The 22,420-nt window shown below is 39.2% G+C and overlaps 1 protein-coding gene across 2 annotated transcripts in view; it reads right to left on the bottom strand.

Moving 5' to 3' along the window:
* The window catches only part of Snap25 (synaptosome associated protein 25), a 75,315-nt gene that overhangs the window by 5,542 nt on the left and 47,353 nt on the right, over nucleotides 1–22,420 (bottom strand). The window contains exons 3-7 of one of the 2 annotated variants that reach the window (XM_075962297.1): nucleotides 20,865–20,906; nucleotides 14,542–14,590; nucleotides 7,528–7,645; nucleotides 3,810–3,935; nucleotides 226–370 (exon numbers count right to left, since the gene is read on the bottom strand). In XM_075962297.1, the coding sequence (XP_075818412.1) occupies nucleotides 226–370; nucleotides 3,810–3,935; nucleotides 7,528–7,645; nucleotides 14,542–14,590; nucleotides 20,865–20,906 (480 nt within the window). Of the gene's footprint in view, nucleotides 1–225; nucleotides 371–3,809; nucleotides 3,936–7,527; nucleotides 7,646–7,826; nucleotides 7,945–14,541; nucleotides 14,591–20,864; nucleotides 20,907–22,420 lie in introns of both variants that reach the window. The other variant, XM_075962298.1, reaches the window with a different exon arrangement.

The raw sequence follows: 22,420 nt of genomic DNA, 5'->3' as shown, positions 1-22,420 counted from the left end.
TATGCTCGAGAGGACTATTTTAGCACACCCAAGACCCTGTACTCAATCCCCAGCACTGCAATAAATCAAAATCCAAACTATATTCTAATCTTCATTCTAGTTCTGTTGCTGAATCCCATGTTTTTGCCTTGAAATATTCAGGGCAAAATATCCAGCAACCAGTGCACCTGGAGATCCCCGTCCTAGTGGTAACTGGTAGTTACCACCTGATAGCTGTGGGCTCACCTTCTCCATGATCCTGTCGATCTGGCGATTCTGGGTATCGATCTCATTGCCCATGTCTAGGGCCATATGACGAAGATTGCCAATGATGCCGCTCACCTGCTCCAGGTTCTCATCCATTTCATTTTCCCGGGCATCATTTGTTACCCTGGGAGCCAAAAAGAGCAAGTTTGAAAGACAGAGAGTGAGAAGAAAGTTGGTATTAAGGAATAGAGCATGTGGAAAGTCTGCAGTTACCTCTAAAGAGGTATCTTATTCTTATTCAATATACCAACATGCCTTAACATCAAATGTAATTTTCAAATCTGTGTTTTGAGCATATTTTGCATAAATATGCAAAAATATATTTGGTAGCCTTGAATTCTCTCTATCTTTCTCTGATAACATTTGGCTATGAAGCTAAGACAGGTGGAGATCTTGATTCATCCTCCTCATTCTTCCTAGTATTAATCTTGTAGGTATGCACCTCTACACTTGCTTTGACTTCATAGTTTTAAAGAAGGCACTAAATTAAATATATCTATTTAATTTTATGATTTCTGAAACTACATCATTTCCTCATTCTTCCATGTTTAGTGTTTCATATTTATTTATTTACTTACTTACTTACTTACTTTTATTTTTCCAGACAGGGTTTCTCTGTGCATCCCGGGCTGTTTTTCCTAGAACTTTCTCTGTAGGCCAGGCTGGTCTCAAACTCAGAGACCTGCCTGGCTCTTCCTTCTGAGTGCTGGGATTAAAAGCATGACCTACAATCACCCAGCCTATTTTGCTTATTTTTAATGTGTGTTTATGTTGTGTGTGTGTGTGTATGAGAGGGAGAGAAAGAAATAGAGAGAGAAAGAGAGAGAGATGTGTATGTGTGTGTTCATGTGTGAGACCTGGTATGTGCCATGGTACCCATGTAAAATTCAGAGGACAGCCTCTTCTAGCATGTCTACTAGAGCATCTTGCTCATCACCATGTATGCCATGTATGAGCTTTCGGGATTTCTCCAGCTCACTTCCCATGTCAGCACAGGTACACTAGAAGAATAGATGTGCACTAACATCTGGTTCTCACATGGCTTCTGGGCATCTTAACTTACTTGAGTGACAAAGGTTTTATCCACTGAGCCATTTCTGAGCCGCCCCATACCTTAATTTTATTTTTGTGAAGATAAAATCATTTATTCTGAGGGACTCCAGGTCAGAGGATAGAGGCAGAATTATGTAGAGATTATGTTTTGTTGTTTTTGAAACATAAATCTCCAAGATTCAACTTGTAAATGGAAAAAAGAAAGTGATGTATAGAACCACAGTATTTGATCACTTTGTTGCCTTGGGACATACATTAGTGTGAACATCATGGTTAACCTGTCTGCTCCTGATCCTGGGAACTCCCGGAAGATTCAAAGAGAACTGGTTTTCAGATGATTCTTAATATGCGCGTATATGAGGTCATAGGTTGGATAGGGGCATTGGAACAGGTGCTTTCAGAGCAGAGAAATGTGTATCTGCTGGCTTCCGTTGAAGGGGTGGGAAAGGAAGGGCAGGAGCTGGTTCACAAAGCATTTGACCACCTTTCCACAGGCCAACTTGAAGGTTAAGAAGGTACTCTATTGCCAACAGCAGGCATCTCACTGCAAATAGAAGGCACTAATTACAGAATCCTCCTACTAGTTACAGGAATGAGCTAAAAACTGGAGGGGTAAACGCCTTTCCACATGGCAACTCCCAGAGTGCACTGGCCTATTTTTTCTTTTGTTCAATTTGTATTGCTTGAAGCCTTGTTTCAATATATAGCCCAAACTGGATTTGAGCCCCCGGACCTCTTGAATGCTGGGATTATGCATGGCTTCACTAAAATATATATTAGCACGAGCCAGAGAACATTTAAAAAAGTTAAAAAAGCACCTCCTACCATTTACATTTCATTTGAATGGTCATCAACAATGAACAAATTCCTGTGTGTAATCATTTCCGGTCCCAATGCACAGCAAAATCCCCCGAGCTTTACAGATCATAGGCGCTTGCTTATGTCAGTGTTAAGCCATGTGGATTCAGTTGCTGTGTACTCGCTACAGGCACTAGTCCCTCCATTGCTCCTCCTTCCCTTTCTCCATTTCTTTCTTCTGCATTCCTCTAGTTGATACTAATATAGCGACTGACTTCAAAATCATTTAGAGGCAGAACTGGACTTGGAATCTCTAGGGCTACAGGTGCGAATCGAGGCCCTACACCTTATGAATCACATTTCAATCACGGAAGTATTTGCTGGTCAACAGCTACAATGACTTGGGGGTAGACAGTTATGAGGACATATACATACTCTTACCTATGTTGAGTCTACACCAGTGATTCTCAGCCTTCCTAATGCTGTGACATTTTAATACAGTTCCTCATGTTATAGCAACCCCAACCATAGAACTCTTTTTGTTGCTACTTCATAACTCTAATTTTGCTACTGTTATGATTCATAGTGTAAATACTTTTGGAGACAGAGGTTTGCCTAAGGAGTTGCTATCCACAGATTGAGAGTCGCTGGCCTATGTATGTAGTCATCTAAATATGTCTTAATTGTTATAGTTTATGCTTTCTTTGACAAAATTAAGCTGTTTGGGTTAAGACAAAGGGTTGATAGTATGGAATAAACTGGGGTTGGGAACCCCCAAAATATAAGTTCTATGACCTTTTCCTTTTCATTGAAAATATTTGGCTGGTTTTCTGCTTGGTTGTTTCCTCAGAGCTGAGGTATTGGCTGATATATGTAACTTGAAATTTTAAAAATAGGTATTTAAGTTTAAATAGATACTAAAAAGATACTCAAATTGGTGTTTGCTTCTAGATCTCAAAAGAAGTGGCTAATGTACATCTAATTTTCTCTCTCTCTCTCACACACACTTTTTTTTCACTCAGATCAGTTCTTTGACTTTCTGTGTTCTGTGCCCTGTGAAGCTGATATTTTTGTTTTCTCTGACTTCCAATGGGCTTTGGACTGAGGGAGACTGGAGGATAAGAGAAGCAAGGCTTGGGGAATTTCCTTACCTTTCTCATTCTAGCCAACTCTGGCTATGACTACCTTTCACTACTATAGTGTTTTTTTGTAGTCATAATTTTTGGGTTCTGGTAATAGCTCTTGCTCTTATCTCTTGAGGACTGAATGGTAACAGTTTCCTGTTACTACTAGGCTATAAATGCTGCATCACACACGCTGTTAACATGCCTCTGTAACAGTCTCTTTAATCAGCTTGCCTAAAATAAACCCATGTCATCCAGTGCCTTTCCACAACCACTCTGATTCTGGATGTGGTCATGGGATTTGCTTTGGCTAGCACCCAAACCATAATTCGGAAGGACATTGTGCCTTGGATCTTGTCTTCTTGACACACTACAATCACCATGAAGAAATCCAAGCTCTTTGTTGGAAGACCTCATGGAGGTGGATGGATGTGCCTTGAGTGATAACCCAACCCAAAACTAGGGAAATCAGTGAGGGTATCACAAATCTAGTCCTAGCCCCGCGAGGGAGCCCAAAAATTCTGTGTGGAAGAAGGTAAAATAGTTCAGTGCTGGTTATCCATCCAGAGAGAAATGAAGGAAACTCACCTGCGGATGAAGCCACCACTGATGGCCATCTGCTCCCGTTCATCCACCACACGGGCAGGCTGGCTGGCCACTACTCCATCCTGATTATTGCCCCAGGCTTTTTTATAAGCATCACTGGATTTAAGCCTATGCAAAAAATTGGGTGAGTGACAAAGCACAGGGTGGAGCAGCAAGCTCACAGAAATTACCAATTCTTTAAGCAAAGAACCGAACCAAGCAAATGAGTTTTAAATTGAGGCATTAGAGAATACCGATATATCATAATCTGGACCCAAACAGTTGGCCACCACCACGCCTCAGCTATTCAGTATTTTATTTTCAGTTGAGCCAATTTCAGTGGTCAAAACTTATCTTTGGTTTGTTTTATAGTTTAATTGGATAAGGCTTAAGATAGCTGGAGAACATTCAGTTCTATTTCAGTGACATGGTTATAATTTGAGACACAAAACACAGAAAAACATACTGGCAGACAGACACAAAACAAGACTGCCAAGTAGAGGGTGTTCATTACACCACAGTAACACAGAATCATGAAGAAAAACATACTTGACCAAGTTTTTAACACATTATCATGCAACGATCTCTGCTTGATATATTTTCCCCCAACGAATGTGTGAACTACATTTCCAACGCTTCATGAAAGACACAAAGGATTGGTGGTTGGCCAAGGGTGATGGTCTTTGGGCTGCCTCTATAGTGCTTCGAATTTGATAATATATCGGTACTTCCAAACAGTCACCATACATCCAGGGTTGATGTACAAACCTTTGTCCACAGAGACAAAAAGTAAAAGAAGCATAGTGAAATGAATGCAGGAAAATAGAAGAGAGAACAAGCCATCTAGCACCGAAAAGGAACCCCCAGCCCACCCTGTGTCTTCTTCATGCACCAGCTACAGGCATGAGTAGAAAGTGAAGCATTCTCATTTAAGCCAAACTACTCCAGAAGTTGACCATTCTCGAAATAGGCACTAGCAGGACAGTAATAGCCTTCATGACGATTTGAAACGCAGTTCGTTAGCTTCTTGGTTGGGCCAAAGGGCAGGGTAGTGTACGTACAGATTCCTACTTTAAACTATCCTGGGTTATGACCGGGGAAAGTGGTTTGGAACTAGTGTGATCTCCATGGGCTACATTTCTCTGACCTGCCTTGGAACAAAACTTAAAATCCAGGCATACCTATTGTGCCCAATAGAAACATATAGAGCATATTTTGGTGGGTGTGTTGTAATTTAAGGCAATCAAAGATGTTTCTAGGTTCTTTGCATAGTAGAAACCACATGCTGTTGAGTCCAAGAACAACATACATCCTTTGGTCCCATTTCACAGTTTTCATTCTAAGGCACCAAGATTTAATTCTTTTTTCCCCTTCTTTCTCTCACTAGAGGGCCAAAGCCATTTCTTAAATTGGCTTTAATCCTTGTGGATGGAGGACCAGGAAACCATGGTGACAAACTGGGAAATGCACCAATGCAATTTCAGCAGCTCCCACAATTTACTGTCACAACTTAACTGCACCAAAGGGCCATGGGCCCACTCCGTGAATGGTACAAGGTCACCAAACAAAGTTTCAATATAGTGACAAGAGTTTGTCTCTCCAGCCCACCTCCCCATTGGCTCCCTTTTGGGTTGCAAGAAGCTGTTTGGACTTTGTGATGCTTTCTGCTATGTAAAATGTCTGCTATACCATCTTTGGCAAGGTCAAAGGAAAGGGAAATATGCGTTTCCAAAGAGAAGGCAAACCACTGCACCAACAACGCTGCACAGACTCACATTACGGCCGTACATCTACCATAGTCCTTCGAAACATGCCGAGACAGGGCAAAGCCCCCAGAGAGTCCAGGGCACCACCAGCCACTGCGTTGTGACACATGGTTTTTAAAGCATTATTTACACACATTAGGGAACACTTCACTCAAGCTTTGAAGCTCAAATAGGGTCTCTTTAGAATTAAGGTATTAAGGACCACTTATATATGGATTTAGTATGGGGTCATGTTTCTTCAGAACATGAGGAGTTTCCTCAAGGAGCCCTACCTCCCCCCTTTCTTCACACACAATGAAGGGGGTGGGGGTATGTCTGTTGAAATTCACTCCAAATATGGGGTAAGTTGGCTCTGAAAAGGGTTTACAGTCAAATCTTGACTAACTGGAATGCTTGCTCATAAGTCACTTTGGAGAATTCTATGGCTTTACTAGTGAACAGTAGACTCTGGGGGGGGGGAAATTTTGTATTAAAGGTAATTGGTAAATATCTTTCTTAAGTTCTTGAGCTAATTCTCTCTTTAGGAGTCTTTGGGTATGGGCACAATCTAATCTTCCCACAGTTATGGCTTATATTGATGTGTCTGATGACCTTTTAAAATCAGGTCTAATTTGTCACTTATGAATTTCCTCATAGTTAGGGATTGTGGAATAGAGACTACGTGAGACACTGCAAATGAGCTAGATGCCCCAGAAAACAAAACATTTTGAATCTGGGCTGACTGCTCCCTGCTCCCTCCCACTACTCCTGTACCACTTTTCTTTGGCTAAAATCAGAAAAGAAGCAAAAGTGTTGGGCAGCTGAGGGTTCCTGTGAGCTGGATTCCAGTTAGCCAGGCTTTACTGTAGAGAATTCTTTTAGTCATTCATTTTTTTAAAAAAAAATGTTTTTTATTTATTGGTAAAGTGAGCCCCTCCCCTCCTAAGCAGGAAGTGGGATATTTCAAATCAGCCTCAAAGTTTAAAGGATGTGAATGGTCATATAATCTGCTCAAAAATGACATCAATTTCTATTTCTAAAAGCCAGGGTCAGGAGAGCTTTGAGGTAAAAGGCTTCTTTTAAGAGGGAAAGGGGGAGGGGAGAGGGAGATCAGGTAACGAGTTTAATTTTCCAAATGCATGTTGGGCAATCCACTCATGCATTTTCCCCCCACTGCTAGCCAAATGAAACTATCTTCTAGAACCCTTGAGTTTTGGGTTCTTTCTGTTGCAAACCTTTATAACCACATGTCACATTTCTGCTACATTCCAAAAAAGCGTTGCAGAACCTTGAGAACAGTTAAATGTTTTGTGATGTCGTGCATGCAAAATCTACACATTTCAACATTTCAGCCAGTGTACAGGCAGATCTTCCAAGAGGAAGAGTTGGAGGAGCTGGGTCCAATTTGGGACGGGCACTACTGCATCTCACTCAGGAGGATGCCTTTGCACCGGGTGAGGCTATAGCACCTCATGACCAAATGCAGGGGCTGTGTGGGCAGTCAGGAGGGAATCTGCCAGACACTTTGATTTGCAGAGGCTTACTTGGGTCAAATTAGCCTGTCTCTTTTACTTCTGAGAAAGAAAAGAAAATCAAACCTTGGTACATGCATTTCTAACTCTCCACACTTACCCCAAGTCTTTTCTAAATCTATAGTTTTCATTCTTGGGACTGAGGAAAACAATGTGCCCTGAGTGCCTCTGTCTCAAAGTACACTTTCTGAAAAATGTTGAAATGTTCATCAATAAAAATTGCTGATAGTGAGGCTTCCACTGTAGTATGCCTGATTTTTAATGCATCAACAGTAACTCCCACTAGTATTATCTATGCTATGAGATGAATGCATTGGAGACGGTATTGATCTGTTCTGCATGCCACATGCTCATCCTGCCTATGAGCCTGCAGGAATGAGCTAGTCAAGGCTTGGAGATGAGCCTTGGGAAAACCAAAGCTTCAGGCAGGCAGGCAGCACCTACTTGTTACAGGGACACACACAAAGCCCGCAGAATTTTCCTAGGTCCGTCAAATTCTTTTCTGCTTCTTTCATGTCCTTATTGATTTGGTCCATCCCTTCCTCAATGCGTTCCAGTTGTTCTGATTAAACACAAGTATTTTATCCCCACAGAATGAAGCAGATGGAAAAGGACAAAGAAAAAAAAGACAAAACTTCAGACATTCACTTTGACATTAAAAAAGAAAAACCAAAAAAAGAAAAGAAAAGAAAGAAAGAAAGAAAACTGGACGCCACAGATTAGAGCTGGTACCCAGTACCTACTTGTTACAAGGACATATGAAAAGGCCACAGCATTTCCCTAAATCTTTTAAATTTTTCTCGGCCTCCTTCATGTCTTGGTTGATATGGTTCATGCCTTCTTCGACACGATCGAGTTGTTCTGGTTAGGACAAAGGGATGATAGTGTGGAATGAATTTTTTTTGGGTTTCCAACAGAACATGAGAAATGACTATGTGAAACAGAATTAGAGAGAAAGAGAGAGGGAGAGGGAGAAAGAGAGAGAGAGAAAGAGAGGGAGAGAGAAAGAGATTGAGATTACAATGCATTATCCAGGAGGATGCATTGCTGTAGACGGCTGCTGCTGCCCTAAGTAGACATGGGTGGAAGGAAATGAACAAGAACGATGCTCAAAATAGTTTGCAGTTCAGACATGATGGGATGGGATCAAAAGGTCTGTTTGATTTTGCGTATCCAAGGAAACAGCAGTGTATTGATTCAGACACCAGTGAAAACCAAGAGAAAGAAAAACAAGGTGTTAATTTATGTTTAAGGGGCTCCCATTCAATGCTTCGAGAAAGATTATCTGCTCCAATTTCAAAATATCCATATCTTTTGGTTTTTAAGTATCCCCAGTCAGATAAAAAGAGAAAATAGAACGTGTTTACTTCTTTGTGGCAAACGACAAAACAGTAAGCAGGAATAGACATAGTTATGTTTCTGCTCTTTCCCCAGCGGTAGCTGTCTAGCCAAAGGTGGCCAATGGTCTGTTCTTAGTTTTCCTTATTTAATTCATAGGAGCTGGAAAAGAAGGCAAGATCAGCATAGCAATACTGTAAGCAAAACATTTCAATTCATTTCTTACCCTGTCAGTGACTTGCTACAAAAGCTGGGAAAGACATTTCATTCTACCCTGGTTCCCTGGTGTCTACGATGTGGACCTGCTAACAACTGACCTGGTCAGAGAACAAGGAGAATGTACATCTCTTGGGAGGAGGGGCAACGGATTGGCACACAGAATGGCACTGTGTCATTGCTGCAAGGAAAGCTGTCCCCAGTGCATGTGAAACACAGCTCGATACTCATAAAAAATGAATCCGTTCTAGGTTGCCAGGGTTACATAAACCAAATTGATTGATTTCTCAAAAGTGTCACCAAATTAGGGTAACTGCAAGTTTAATGAAGGGGACTTGTCAAGTAGCTTTTAAGACCATTAAAGGAGAAGTGCAATATGATGTCTTGGCTGTCTAATTATAACACCCAGTTACACCCTGCTCCTCTTTCTGTCTATATTCTCATGCATGCATTGATGATTGTGCCTCTAGAAGCAACGGCATGCCTAGGGTATAACACATGAGCACAGTTTTTGCCCAAGGGGCTAAACAATCATCTAAAAACCATTTCACATAAGTGTATGATGTGGACATTGTCACTGTGAGACCTAAACGATGCTCACTGGGGACTCAAGTAGGGACAGCATGAATCTGGGTACGGAAAGATTATTTTTGACTCTCTTCACTAAAGCAAAAGAAGAAATTGTCACTGATTAAGTCTCTGCCACCTCTACTATGTTTTGCAGAAGCTGATGGAAACACTACAGTGTTTGGTCAATGTGGAGGGGCAGTGGTACCGTTCTCCTGTCAAGAGCACAGAGACAGGGATGGCCCAGAAGTCTTTACATGCAAGAATTTTCTCCCTTCCTCCTTCCTCATATTTGAGAGAATGCCCCTTTCTCTTGCCTGCTTCCTTTCCTGGTTTGTTTATTTGCCTTTTTGACACAGGATCTCCCTCTGTAGCCCAGCATCCTTAGCACATGATCAGATGCCAAACTTGATTATTTGTTTTAAACTAATGACTTAACTCCAGTTTCCTTTTTAAGAACATAATAAATCGGTTTGTGAATCAAATTTAATACTCAAGTGAGAGGACTAAAGCATAAGGGAAAGGGCACAGTGTTTTCATGAAACTTAAATTGTTCTTCGTTTCCTATGTGTCTTGGTTGACACGGTTCATGCCTTTATCAATGCGTCATTAAATGAAGGACCATGATGCATACAGATAGAATAAGGATGCTGGTTCAAATAAAAGAATTGCTGGTAGCTTGAAGAGCGCTGTGTTAGGGTGGATTTAAGGGGGTACCTGAGATCAAAGGGCAAATTCCCTGTAGGGCACAAATGATGGCAGCAATACACATTCAGAAGGGGTACATCTTCAGATGTCTGGACCACCTGACTCATTTCTCTTAACTTAGAAAACAATTTATGCTTTTTTTTTTGTTTCTGCAAAAATCCTGACATTCTGCCAAGATTTCAGATGCCTTATTTCTGGTGCCTCTAGAGAATAAGAGGTAATGTATTTATGTGGACTGACCAGAAGGGTTAGACCTATGAGTTAGGTTATTGAAAGATAAAAATGAACACATCCTTATTCAAACTTCTGAAAACTGCATTCTGCCATGGTTTGCAGTTTTGTTAGCAAATGTTTGACTGAAAGAGAAAAATCTGATGTTGAATTTGATTTGAAAAAACAAAAAGCCTAGAACTATTTTGTCCAGGTATTCTAGCTACAGTATGAACTTTACTGTGCTGAGTTGCCAATGCTTGTGGGCATGTTTGACGCATTAAGACTTGGTAGCCTTAGAATGATTCCCATGATGCACTCTTCAGGAAGTTCATGAGAGCATCCATGTCTTCATTTCATTCCTGTGTAGAGTGCATCTGTGAGGGTCTTATAGTATATTGTGCAGAGTTGACTATGTTTTCTCTCCCTAAGCTTTGTGTTTATTCTTGGAGGTTGAGAAGAGAACAGTTTTGTTTTTTTGTCATGAGTATCTTCCAGTCTTCTAATAGCCAATACTGCATGTTGTTAGCAGAGAATGAAACAATTATGTTTCTGCCATGATATCTCTGCGATAGATTCACCAGTAGAAGATAGATTCCTGAGGATTTGTTTAGACATCTTTTCTTCTACTATCATCTAAGTAGAGGAATATAAGACCCTAGAATACTTAGTCTGGTCCTAAAGTAAAAGACAGTAAGTGTTTTACCTAGTATGCACACCTTCATACTAATATCCAAGTAAAAGATACTACCATTTTCGTTAATACTGATGAACGATATGAAATTCATTTAAACAAAGTGAAATAACCACATATCCACATTGGCTACCACAATGAACAACCTGAGTCATTCTGAACTGAGGTTGAGAGTGAATTAGCGAAGGGGTGGGGTATTTTGTCAAACACTGTTTTGTAGTGCTATTAACTTTAAGATAGTTGGATGGCCTTCTAGATTGACCTTCATTTTGTCTTTTTTTTTCTGCCAGCAGTGGTCAGAGATTTTACTATTTAATTTAGAGCTCATCACAGGTGCATTCTCAGAGATCCTGGACTGAGTCATCAAAACAAACAACCCAGAAAAGACTAACAAAGGAAAGAAGAGAAATGGAAATGAAAGATAAGAGTACTCAAGTTAATATAGAGCCATTCAGGCTTTATATTATATGATGTCTTGAGAGACATCATTTTTAGGGGAACAAAAGTCCCAGGGCTCTATATGCCTCCAGAGTTGTCTGTCATGCCTGATGCTCCTTGGTGCCCCTGATAGCTAGGTCTAAAACAAGAATCCTATAAAGACCTTCCCAGGGTAACTGTTCAGTTGGAGAACCTGCAGAGGTCTGGCCTGCCTCCACAGCAGGTGCAATAGTTTCCAGGAGGATGGTTGTTGCTTGCCGTTCCTTGAGCAGCTGCGAGGTAGAAATGGTTAATACTCTGGATGTCAGGCATAGACAAAATTAGTACAGCATAAGTTGGAGAGAAATCAAAAAGCAGTTACTGACCTAAGCAAGTACATATTGCACAAACAGAATTAAATATTATTAATTTAATGTTTATTAAATTAAATAAATAAATTGGCTTATTAAGATGCAAGGAAGATGTGGTTGGCACACCCATCTGTCACTTGCAAAGGCCCTAAGTTCCTAATAAAAATGGAATGTGTACCCCGTCAGACAAGCCCCAGATCACCCACTTTTGAAGATTTACACCTGTAGTTTTTAATTATCTATTTTTTGTCAGAATGATCTGTTTGCCACACATCTGCTATAACACAAACTCTCATGGGAAATATGCTTACTGGAGGACCGCAAAATGTTTCAGCTGAAAACGTTCGCTATCCTGAAGTGGGAATCTGTTCTTTGCTTTTTTTTAAGGTAATAATAGCTAGATGCTTATGGGAATTATCATATTTAAGAATTATAAATTTTTGCATATGTATGGGGATTTTGCACACTGTACTTCTAGATTTTCTTTATCAAAGTACAAGGATATTTTCAATTCAGGTAAGCAAAAGGCTGTTCATGTTCTACCTTTCTTCCTCTCTCTTCATCTGTGATGCTGGGGCTTTAAGCAAGGACCTCACTGTAGCTCTACAGCTGAGCTACATCCTCAGCCTTTCTCTCTAGGGCTCCATGTTTCCGTCTATTGTTTTTCATATCATGTCTTTTTTTCAGTACTTTATAGAGAAGGAAGAAGACATTATCCCAAGTCTTTATTCTGCTGTAAAGCTCCTTTCCCCACACTGTTGACTACTAATGGAGAGAGCTGGTTATCTATGTGGGCACCTTTGTTCCACTACTTTTCATGCAATGGCTTGCTGCACCCCACATTTCAGAGCTGAGACATTGTGACACAGATGAAACCAGAAAGTAATTAGAGCAATCCTTAATACCTTTAGAACAGAACTCAACTGGATTCCTAATTTTAGAGATTTCAACCAACTCTAATTTGAACAGTGGAAGAAAAGTGATGAGGTTGGTGTATAACTGTTTTTGTTCCCTAGTTTTACAATTATTTGATGTATATTTTGAAAAGAGTTTAATGCAACTAAATATTACAAAAACAAAAGCAATGGAGGGAACCTGTCAGAGAAGTAGAGTGTAGCTTTGCATTGATTGGTTGCATAGCATTCATACTAAGGTCATGCTTTCTCGAGATGTTACAGGTTAATACCCAAGTATAGTGGGACTGCCAGGTTTGTGGCATTTCTGCCCAACAAGGTCTTCTCTTCTCTACTTAGGGGTGGCAATCTTAGCTTCTGGGTTCCCCATTAGCTTGGCTGAGACCTTCTCGGAATAGTTTTTTAGTCTGGGGTTCCTCCCACTCTATCCTCCTTTTCTTTCCAGCTCCCTTTCTAGGTGTTAGACCCATATCACATTCCAAAGGCTCTTACTATCACAACCATACTTTCTATATCCATCCATCATAGGCATTCCCTAAATAAATCTCTAATGCTTCTAATTACTTCTCAGGACACCTCAAATGCTATGGCTTTTTGTCTTCTCTTCTTACTCCAACCTTAACCCTCCAGAAATCATTAAACACTTATGTACTGTGTTGAGGGCAGAACATCTCTTCACAGGCATACCCTAGCTGACTTAGTTGATCTTTCCACAGAGAGATATTTAGATCATTCCTAGTCTTAAAAAACTACAAGTAAGGCATGTTCATTTTTCTTTACATAATTGTTAGTGTTTAACTACAGTGCAAAAGTCTTAGGAATGGGATATTTTGGTCAAGGATAGGTGCACTTCAAAACTGAAGATATTAATATTAAATTGTTCCTTATAACATGTGTATCAGACCACAGCATCCATTGGAAATTAAGTGTTTCTATTTTCAATTTTTTATGTTTTGGGTCAATTTGCCAAAACTTGGCCTGCCATTATCTCTGATGCTTGAGACAATATTTTACATGTCTACTTGCAAAGTGAAGTTTTATATCTTATTTCTATTTTTCTTCTTGTTATTTTCCCTTTGATGATATGCATAGGCTCTCTATATTTTAGGAAAAGTATTTTATGCCAGGCTCTCAGCATGGCAATTTTTCTCTCAGCTTGACATTTGTGCTTGGAGTTTATTACGGACCTGTTGGAATGAGTTTTACATTCTTATATTTGCCACTGGAAAAAAAATCACAGTCGCAATGTTTTTCTAATGTCTTTGCAAAGTATAAAAATGTCCAATTATCTCATTGTTATAAGAACACAAACTGGAATTTTTGTGGTTAGAATTATGTACATTATATTACCATATTTTTAGACATTTTGAGTCCATTTAAAACATGGGATTACCTTTATAGTTTCTACCTCAGTGTGTAGAGATGATCTATTAACATCCTGACTCTCTGACTTTTGTTACTCCTAGCCTTTCCAAAAATGTTTTTAAAATAGATAAAATATTATGATTGGTTAAAATTTCTACTTTCTAAATACCCCATGAGAAAATGATTTTCAGTTATTCTGGGGAAACCTCTGTAATGATTTGAAAACCAAAACTTTCAGATACTAAATTTGGATGGTCAGAGGAAATGCATAACCTCATATACTATATCCCATAGCTTGGACATTAGTGGGAAGAAACCAATTGGGAAAGCTTGGTGGTAAGAAGAATAGGCAAATTCTCAACATTGTCTAAAATATTGTCTTTTAAGAGACATACATAGATTTTGCTTTTAAAATCTCTTATCTCGATGTGTATAGCAGAGACAGCAGTATCATTAATTCAGTCATGAAGAAGGTCTTGACATCTCCACATTTAATATATTCAACAGAAAAAGAAAATTAGCAAGGCGAGCTTTCTAGAACCCTTACACTTATATATACACGTAACACATGCAGATGGCCATTGAGGGTGCACAAAAATTAAAATCTGTAACTTTATTCAGTTGCAGAATTGTTCTTACTGAAGAAATCTGAACTTACCTCCTTGTTCATCCAACATAACCAAAGTCCTGATACCAGCATCTTTACTCTACATTCCAATAATGGTAGCAAAGTTGAAAAGGAGTTAGAGAGAGAAAAGAGAAAGAGAAATCAGTAAGGAGACAATTATTCCTCAATATGGAAAATGAAGAAGGACCAACGGGAAACAAAGGGAAGACACATGACGAGAGCATTAAGGGGCTAGGTAGGGAACAGAGGAATCGGGTAAAGGGTGAACCTCATCCATCAGTGACTCTCAGGGCCACGTGGAGACAGGTAGTAGTCCTTCCCCATCGGGTGGACCTGTGTCCTTCAATACAGTGAGGACATATTGGAATGCATGTACTTAATACTATCTAACAATTCTATACCTGAAAAGTTAAATATCTATAGTTCTCACAACACAGAAAGCAACATTTTCACAGTCTTCTAGGTTGATTTTTTTTTTCCTCTGGCAAGTTTGACCAAAAAGTGCCCATTAATGGCCAGGGGAGGGATGCCCCATGGGAGATACATATGGATGTTGGAATCCTGGTGCTTAGGTTTATCATAGAACAGTATGGCTTTCCGGAGGCTGAGAAGCACAGCTCAAAAGAAAACGGACTCTCTGACTTTTCTCTATGGAGAGAAGTTCTTCAAGATCTGGAAGATGCAGTGAGATCAGAAAATATTTTTCTCTGAAATCCCCAGTTCTGTACAATGATGCAGTGTGAAAAAACTGTTCCTCTCCTGGGTTGCTACACGTTTGTACAGCGACCTCTAGAAACACACTTCATCTCACTGCTTTTGCCCCACACAAACCAAGACTACCTAGGTTATTGGGACAAAGGGAATGGGAGTGGATGGGAGAAGAAGAAGTGAACATAATGCCTTATTTGATTTGGGAGTTTCCGTGTCTAGGAATCTAACCTGCTCTATTGCATGCTACAGGGTGATACACACTAACCAGAAAGATTATGGACCACAAAAGGCATCTTGAAGTCTTTCTTTTAGTATATTTTGAGTGGACTTCCATCTCACATTTTAATGAGCCCTTTTTGCACTTCTTAGCCATTAAGTATGAGACAGTAGAATGAAAAGCAAGTAGCTTATTTAGGCCTAATGGATCTGACAGTGCAGAAGCATGTTAGAGAACATTTTCTGCTCGAAGATCCTGTTCCATTCTGTTGTTGATGGGAGATGGAGAAAAGCTGTTGACTTTTTATCAGCCCAGTTCTTATCTATTTGTATGTCATAGCATTCTATGATATATTTTGACTCTCACTTATGTTTGTATGATGCCCTAGAAGTATAATTTTGCATTTTTCCAATAGGTGCTGCGTGTTTCAAAACTAGAACTGAACTAGTTGGAAGGAGCAAGAGTGTTTGACATTGTCTCAGTTGAGGAGAACATAAACAGGAAGTGTTAGAACAGGAAGCCTGGGAGTCAGGAAAGCTGGACTGTGCTGGAAGGTTAGCTGATTCTTTCAGTCTCACCATTTCCCACACTGAGAGTAGAGCCAATGATACAAAGTAAGAGGGTGTGGTTAGTAGGTTGGTTTATTTATCTTTTTTAATCCTCTTTTCTTCCATACTCTATTATTATTTCATTTATGTGCTTTTTTTCATTCACTTATTCAATAAATGTGTACTGGATAGCTACTCTGTCCTAGACATTAAGGATAAGGGATAGAAAAATGTATAGCTTGTCTCTCAATGGTGCTTCTCAATGTGAGAAACAACTTGGTCAACAGGACTGGATTCAGTAAATGATTCTAAATTCTAGATCTCTCTTTGACATCTTACTGCTCCAATCTCAACTGTTCTATATCTCAAGCCACCCTGTGGTCAGACAGGAACAGTAAGAGCTCTCTTACTTCCCACTGTAATAATAAGGATGAAATGAGCTGTACACTGCTGTGCTCTTGTACCCTGTAGAGATTTGTTACTTGTATTGATTCAATAAAATGTCGATTGGCCAGTAGCCAGGCAGGAAGTATAGGGAGGGCAACCAGACAAGGAGAATTCTGGGAAGAGGAAAGGCTCAGTCTGCAGTCACCAGCCAGATAGAGAGGAAGCAAGATGAGAATGCCTCACTGAGTAAGGTACCAAGCTACATGGCTAAACATAAATAAGAATTTTGGGTTCATTTAAGTTGTAAGAGCTAGTTAATAATAAGCTTGAGCTAATAGGCCAACCAGTTTATAATTAGTATAGGCCTCTGTGTGTTTTGTTGGGACTGAAGGGTTGTGGGACCTGGCAGGACAGAAACTTCCATCTACACTATACAGTATATCTATCTCAAAACCAGTTCAGCTCATGGGTGTCTGAGTGGGATTCAAGGAGGAATACATTCCAATGTCGTATTTGATCTGAAGGGAATTTCAGCATGCTTAGGATGATCTACTACCCTAAGATCATTTCGCTTGATGTGGAAATCTTAAAGAAAAAGAAACTTAAGACAGAATGAAACTGAAGTACTATATTTAGAAACCCATACTCTGCAATGGGTTTCATGCTCATGAATATCGTAGCTACCATTTCCTACAATGTATTTTAAGCAATTTACTTAACCACGGAATGTCTCAAAGTCCTCTGAATTAAAGAGGGGAATCAAGGTATTAGTAAAATGTGGCTATAAGAGTTAAATTAGCTAACATATATTTGATTATGATGGTGATACTGCTGGCTCTAAGCTCAGTAGCTGGCACATGGTAGGTTCTTAATAAAGGTTTAAACTTAAATTTGGTTCCATCATTTTACTAATGGATTTATTAAAATAGCTGGGTTGTGCTTATGAGATCTAAAAGATAGAGGGGGAAGGGATGGGGAAAATACTGTGAAGGAGGCAGAATTGGAAAGAATACTCTTTCCAATTGCTGGAAGAGTTGTGAGCTTTAATGCCTAGATTGAGAGTGAGAGGAAGTGGCTCTAGTTTTACCTGAGCTCAATTCTTCATTTGTGTTTGAATTTGCTGGAGAAATAGACCATCTAAAAGGAGTTGGAAATGCCTCTTTTCATTTCTTTCTTTTGTGAAATCTATTTTTCTATTTTTATTTTTAAAATATGTTGATGAATTTATTTAGTCAACGAACCAAGCCAGTGTTTATAGAATATTTTGTTGCTGTCCTTTTGGGGGGGTTTTCCCAAATTCCAGGACATCTTCCCTAAAGCCTGAACACCCAGACATTTTCTTAAACTCTGAAGGACGTCACATCAGCTTATTAAAAAGAACTGGCAACTTGATTTGATAACATTTTTATCCGAAAGTCTCACATCTACAACAGTGGTTTTTACAAGGTTCTCTCTTTTTTATTGCCAAAGCGTTATGAAAGATAAGCTGGTATAGAAAGAGATATGACACTGAGGCATTTATGAAATATTAGTGTTTCAGTAACTATTTCAGGAAGGCTCTGTAGTGCTTTCAAATATGCCTGCCTAAAGTAGTCTGGTCTATTCTAGCTCAGGCTTCATAGCCCATGACACTGATATGCAGACTTCACATCTGCATTTAGTATCAGCAGAATTGACTTTTTCTTCTCAAATATTTTCCCCTGGAGAACACCTTAATGATTCTTCTTCTAGATTTAATCCTTCTCTCTCTCTCTCTCTCTCTTTTTTTTTTGCTCCCAAGGCACATATGATCTTGAATTTGGACAGCTGTTCACATGTTGGTTTCCCTGCAGTAAATCAATTTGCATTTCTGTCTTAACTCCAACGTTAGGTATTGTATAAACATTTGTTGAAAAGTATCCACCCAACTTAAGTTCCCAACTCCAGGTTGTGAACCAAGTGCCATCGAGTCTCTAACCGTTTGTACCTGTCTATAATATTCAGTTTTTCTTCTCCATTGACCTCTGAGTAACTTTAGATCAGCCCTGAGATGTTGGTGTTGACTTCTATTAAAAGTTAGTCCTCAGCCTCCTCTGTTCTTATGCTCTGGCATTTATTAGAAATAGCATAAAGCTGTGCTTTCATAGGAAGTTGACTATTTGCCTTTGGGAGACTTCTCAATTCTAGTAACCTTTCCTGTCTTTGAAATTGAATTCAATAAAAATTCGGTTCAATTCAAATTATGTAGCACTGACAGACTTTGGGGTTGTGAATAAGATCCTGGCATTTCAAAGCCCATATCTTCCAAATAATTTCTGCCATTGATGAATATTTAATACCGATTCTCTTTAAAGAGAATTCCCTTTTTGATTGAAAATCAGAACATCATCTGAATAGCCAATACCCTAGACATGAGGAATGTTTCACTATAAATAGACAATGGCCCAGGAGGAAGTAAGAGCAAGCCAGTCTGCTCTAATAATGCCTTGCTCACAATTTCCTAAGGATGGAATGTCTAACAGCCTCCTCTTACTTATTAAATAGAAGAGATTGCACCCATCTCTTTCATTCCTTGATCTAAGATTCAACTTCATGCTTGATCGAGAAACAATTTAGGAGAAACAAAAACATATAATTTGAGAATCCTACTTCAATCAATGGAGCTTTTATTCTTAGAATAAATTAGAGCACTCAGATTTTTGCAAGACAGGCTGATACTACTTTCATTTTTAGAAGACATACATGAGTGAAGGGTTCAGGTTCGCAAGACTCTGAAGGACAAAGGGCCAGTTTAATGGGGCGAATTCCACTGCACTTATTCTACTAATTTCCAAGTCTGGGCAATGTTACAGCATTGCACAACTGAGAAAATTGGAGACAGCTTGAGAAATGTGCACCTTATGTATTTACACAAGCAAGTGATGAGTGAGTTTGGAGGCTCTCGTTGTAGGTCATGAAGTATACTGTGATAATACTATAGAGTACAATAAAATAATTTATAACTGTTAACTAGTGCGCTCCCTTCATGTTAATCTCAATTCATGTAAGAATGTTCCAAGCTCTTGCCACTTTTGTGTTTTGCTTGCAACAAATTGGATAACGGTACATTAATGCCAAATGGCCAGCACTCCCGGATTTAGGTTATCTGCCTCCTTCTTGGCATTTAAGCATTTTTACATGAGCAGTGTCCCTAGAACAAAGCAAAACAGACATTTCCCTTCATTTAGAGTAGCAGGCTGCTCTCCTATGCTGCTGAGGCCCTGTGGGGCCTTTCTTTGGGGGCCAATGTGTGCTGCATTGCAAGTTCAGTTTGTCATTTTTGAAATAACAGATCTTTTTTATTTTATTCAGAGAACACATCATTACTTCTCCCAACACTTCCTGTTGTCTTTAACCTTTAGCCACACTTTACTCCTAGGTGAGAAGCTTCGGCATCAGAAATAAAGGATGACAGTATTTGCTTCCATGGTGTAAGAGGCAGCTGCCTTTTCTCTAAGCCTTTGTAAAATTTATCTTTTTTTTCTCCTTCCCTTTCATGTCACTGCATAAGCAATTTATAGTAGCATAGGGTGGGTGAATAGGCTCATTTAATCATTCTGCCAGAGAAAGCCCAAGATCTCTAGAAAAGATAATCACACATGAATTTATACATTGATAAGCAGTCACATTCAAACCGTGGCTAAAGCAGCATCTTGCCGAATAAAGACCATTAGGCTTGTTTTATTAGGTTAAGATAAATATAGTTCAAGCCATTCTTTTTCTACTCCATCCTTCCCAACGGGCAAGTTCAATTAATCCATTTATCCTGGTTGACTGCTGTTCTATCAAATTGGAATGAGTAGGTTTTATTGCAAATGCTCTTTTGATTCCATTATTGCTATCTGCCCTATTTTACCCATTTAAAAATAGTTTGGGATTCATTAAACCATGAATTACAAATGCTTTACAAATGGATGTGCAATCCAGAGCCAGTAATATAAAAGAACTTTTATATTTACTTAATTGGACTAGGTTTTTCTCTTTGTTTAGGATTTTTCTTATTTTTTCATAAATTTTAGTGTCTGATACTAAATACAATAATTTCAAAAGATGACATGTCTGCATAAATACATATTTTTCAAAGTTATAAATATAGTTGGAGTTAGAAAAGAATTTTAGATTAGCGTAATTTGTTACAACAAAATCATTACAAATGAAGATTTTAGGTAAGTAATTACTTCATAGGTTAAGCACTTGTCTGCTTACTGGGAACCCCTCCCCCCCTTTGATGATTTTTGGGAACAGGAGCTTAGAAATGGTAGGCTTCTCTATACTATGGACTGTAGAGGATACCTGGGCTGGAGGATGGGGAGGTCACCTTGATAACTAGTTAACATTTCCAGTATTTTCTGGCTTTCTGATAGGCTACATTAGCATTGGAAGCAAGAGAGCCATGTCTCAGGCAAAAGCAATAGGAGATAGGAATAAACACGTCAGGGGCCTAGTTTATATTAATAGAATCCACGCCTTACCTCTTCAACCAGCTGCAGCATGCGACGGGTGCTTTCCAGGGACTAAGACAGAAAAACATAAACATTGTTAAGGCAGTAAGTAATAGAGCACCAGGAAAGTCAGAAGTAGTTTCTTCACGTGAGAAACGCAAAGGTTCCTATCACATGGGACTTCAACTTTGCAACCAAAACACAAAATGTCTTCCCAGCTTCAATCTCTTTCCTATTGGGCTTTCTACATGATCAGATTTCCCGAAGCAATCATAGGAAAACTTATCTTCACTAAACCAAAACCATATGAGGCTGATCTTGATATCAAAGACAAAGTAATCTGAAAAAATAATTTTGTATGCTCCAATGCATGGGAAACCATCTCATTACTCCAAGGACTGCTTTGGTCTCCCTGGACTAGGAAGAGTGAATTTTAAACACAGGCATAATATTTCATGAGTAGAGATGAGTGTAACAAGTTCTTTAAAGCTCCTAGAAACACAACTGGAAGTTGTTATCAATACAAATTAAGCTGTCGCCTTAGGGTGAAAAAAAATCAAGCAAGTTTGAAATGACTTGCCCATTGGAGACAGCTATAATTACCTTCGTTCTTAGATAAGAGAAAGAATGGAGAAAGCTCTGAGCTTCACGGCTGGTCCCTCAGGCACAGCATCACCACTTTGTTCTCAGTTCCTTTAACATAGTTCCAATCCAACAACCAAGGTGATTTCTCAAAACCATGCTTTTAAGTAACAAACTTATGTTGGACATGTCTCTGCAGGAACTTGAAGGAGGTGGATTTTTGCTGCAAAGGACTTAAGTGGACTCCTTTTTGAATAAAATGGCTACTAGCAATAGCATGCTGCCAAATGTTTAACAACTGACTCTCTGGAAAAACTATGGATACCTTTATGTATTTTCGCATTTATTGCACTGATATGAAACAGGAAGGGCACAGAAGTGACACATAATACAACACAGCGTGCATGGTTATAAATTCTGTGTAGCAGGTTGATTCTCACAAAAAGCTCCTGTCTGTTTTTAGTGCAGTCTGTCAATGGCTCATCAGATTGCTAGTGTAATTCCAATGCGCTCACTGGAACTGAATAACTTCACGTATGTTGACGAATAAGAAGAAAATGAAGCAGCGAAGACTTCACATTAGAATGAAACTTATGAGTAAAGAAAGTGATGTTTTTGTTGGAAAAGTTTCCAATTAATGGAGGACTTCCTCAAATTTTTTATATTCTAAAAAGTCTTTTCATTATTTGAGAATTTCATACGATGTATTTTAGTCATTTTCACCTCCTCCACCCTTCCCCCAGCTCCTCCCAGATCCAACCTTAAATCCCTACACCCCAACTTTGTATATTGCCTTCTTAATGTAATAGCTACAGACATGCATGCTTTAAAAGTTTTATGTAGATTATTAATATTTTCCCTTCCGTCTTAACTATACATAATTATCAAAACAATAGAGCAAGCCGTGATTGGTGGTATTTGTCAATGAGTGGCTCTAAATGATTGCTTTCTATGTTATTTCCGAGTGTAGCGTGGTACATTGACCCTATATTTGAAATGTGCAC

The sequence above is a fragment of the Microtus pennsylvanicus genome, chromosome 2, assembly GCF_037038515.1.
Source record: "Microtus pennsylvanicus isolate mMicPen1 chromosome 2, mMicPen1.hap1, whole genome shotgun sequence".
NCBI lineage: Eukaryota > Metazoa > Chordata > Mammalia > Rodentia > Cricetidae > Microtus > Microtus pennsylvanicus.
The sequence above is the reverse complement of the archived record's forward strand: the minus strand, read 5'-3'. Positions and strand labels throughout refer to the sequence as shown.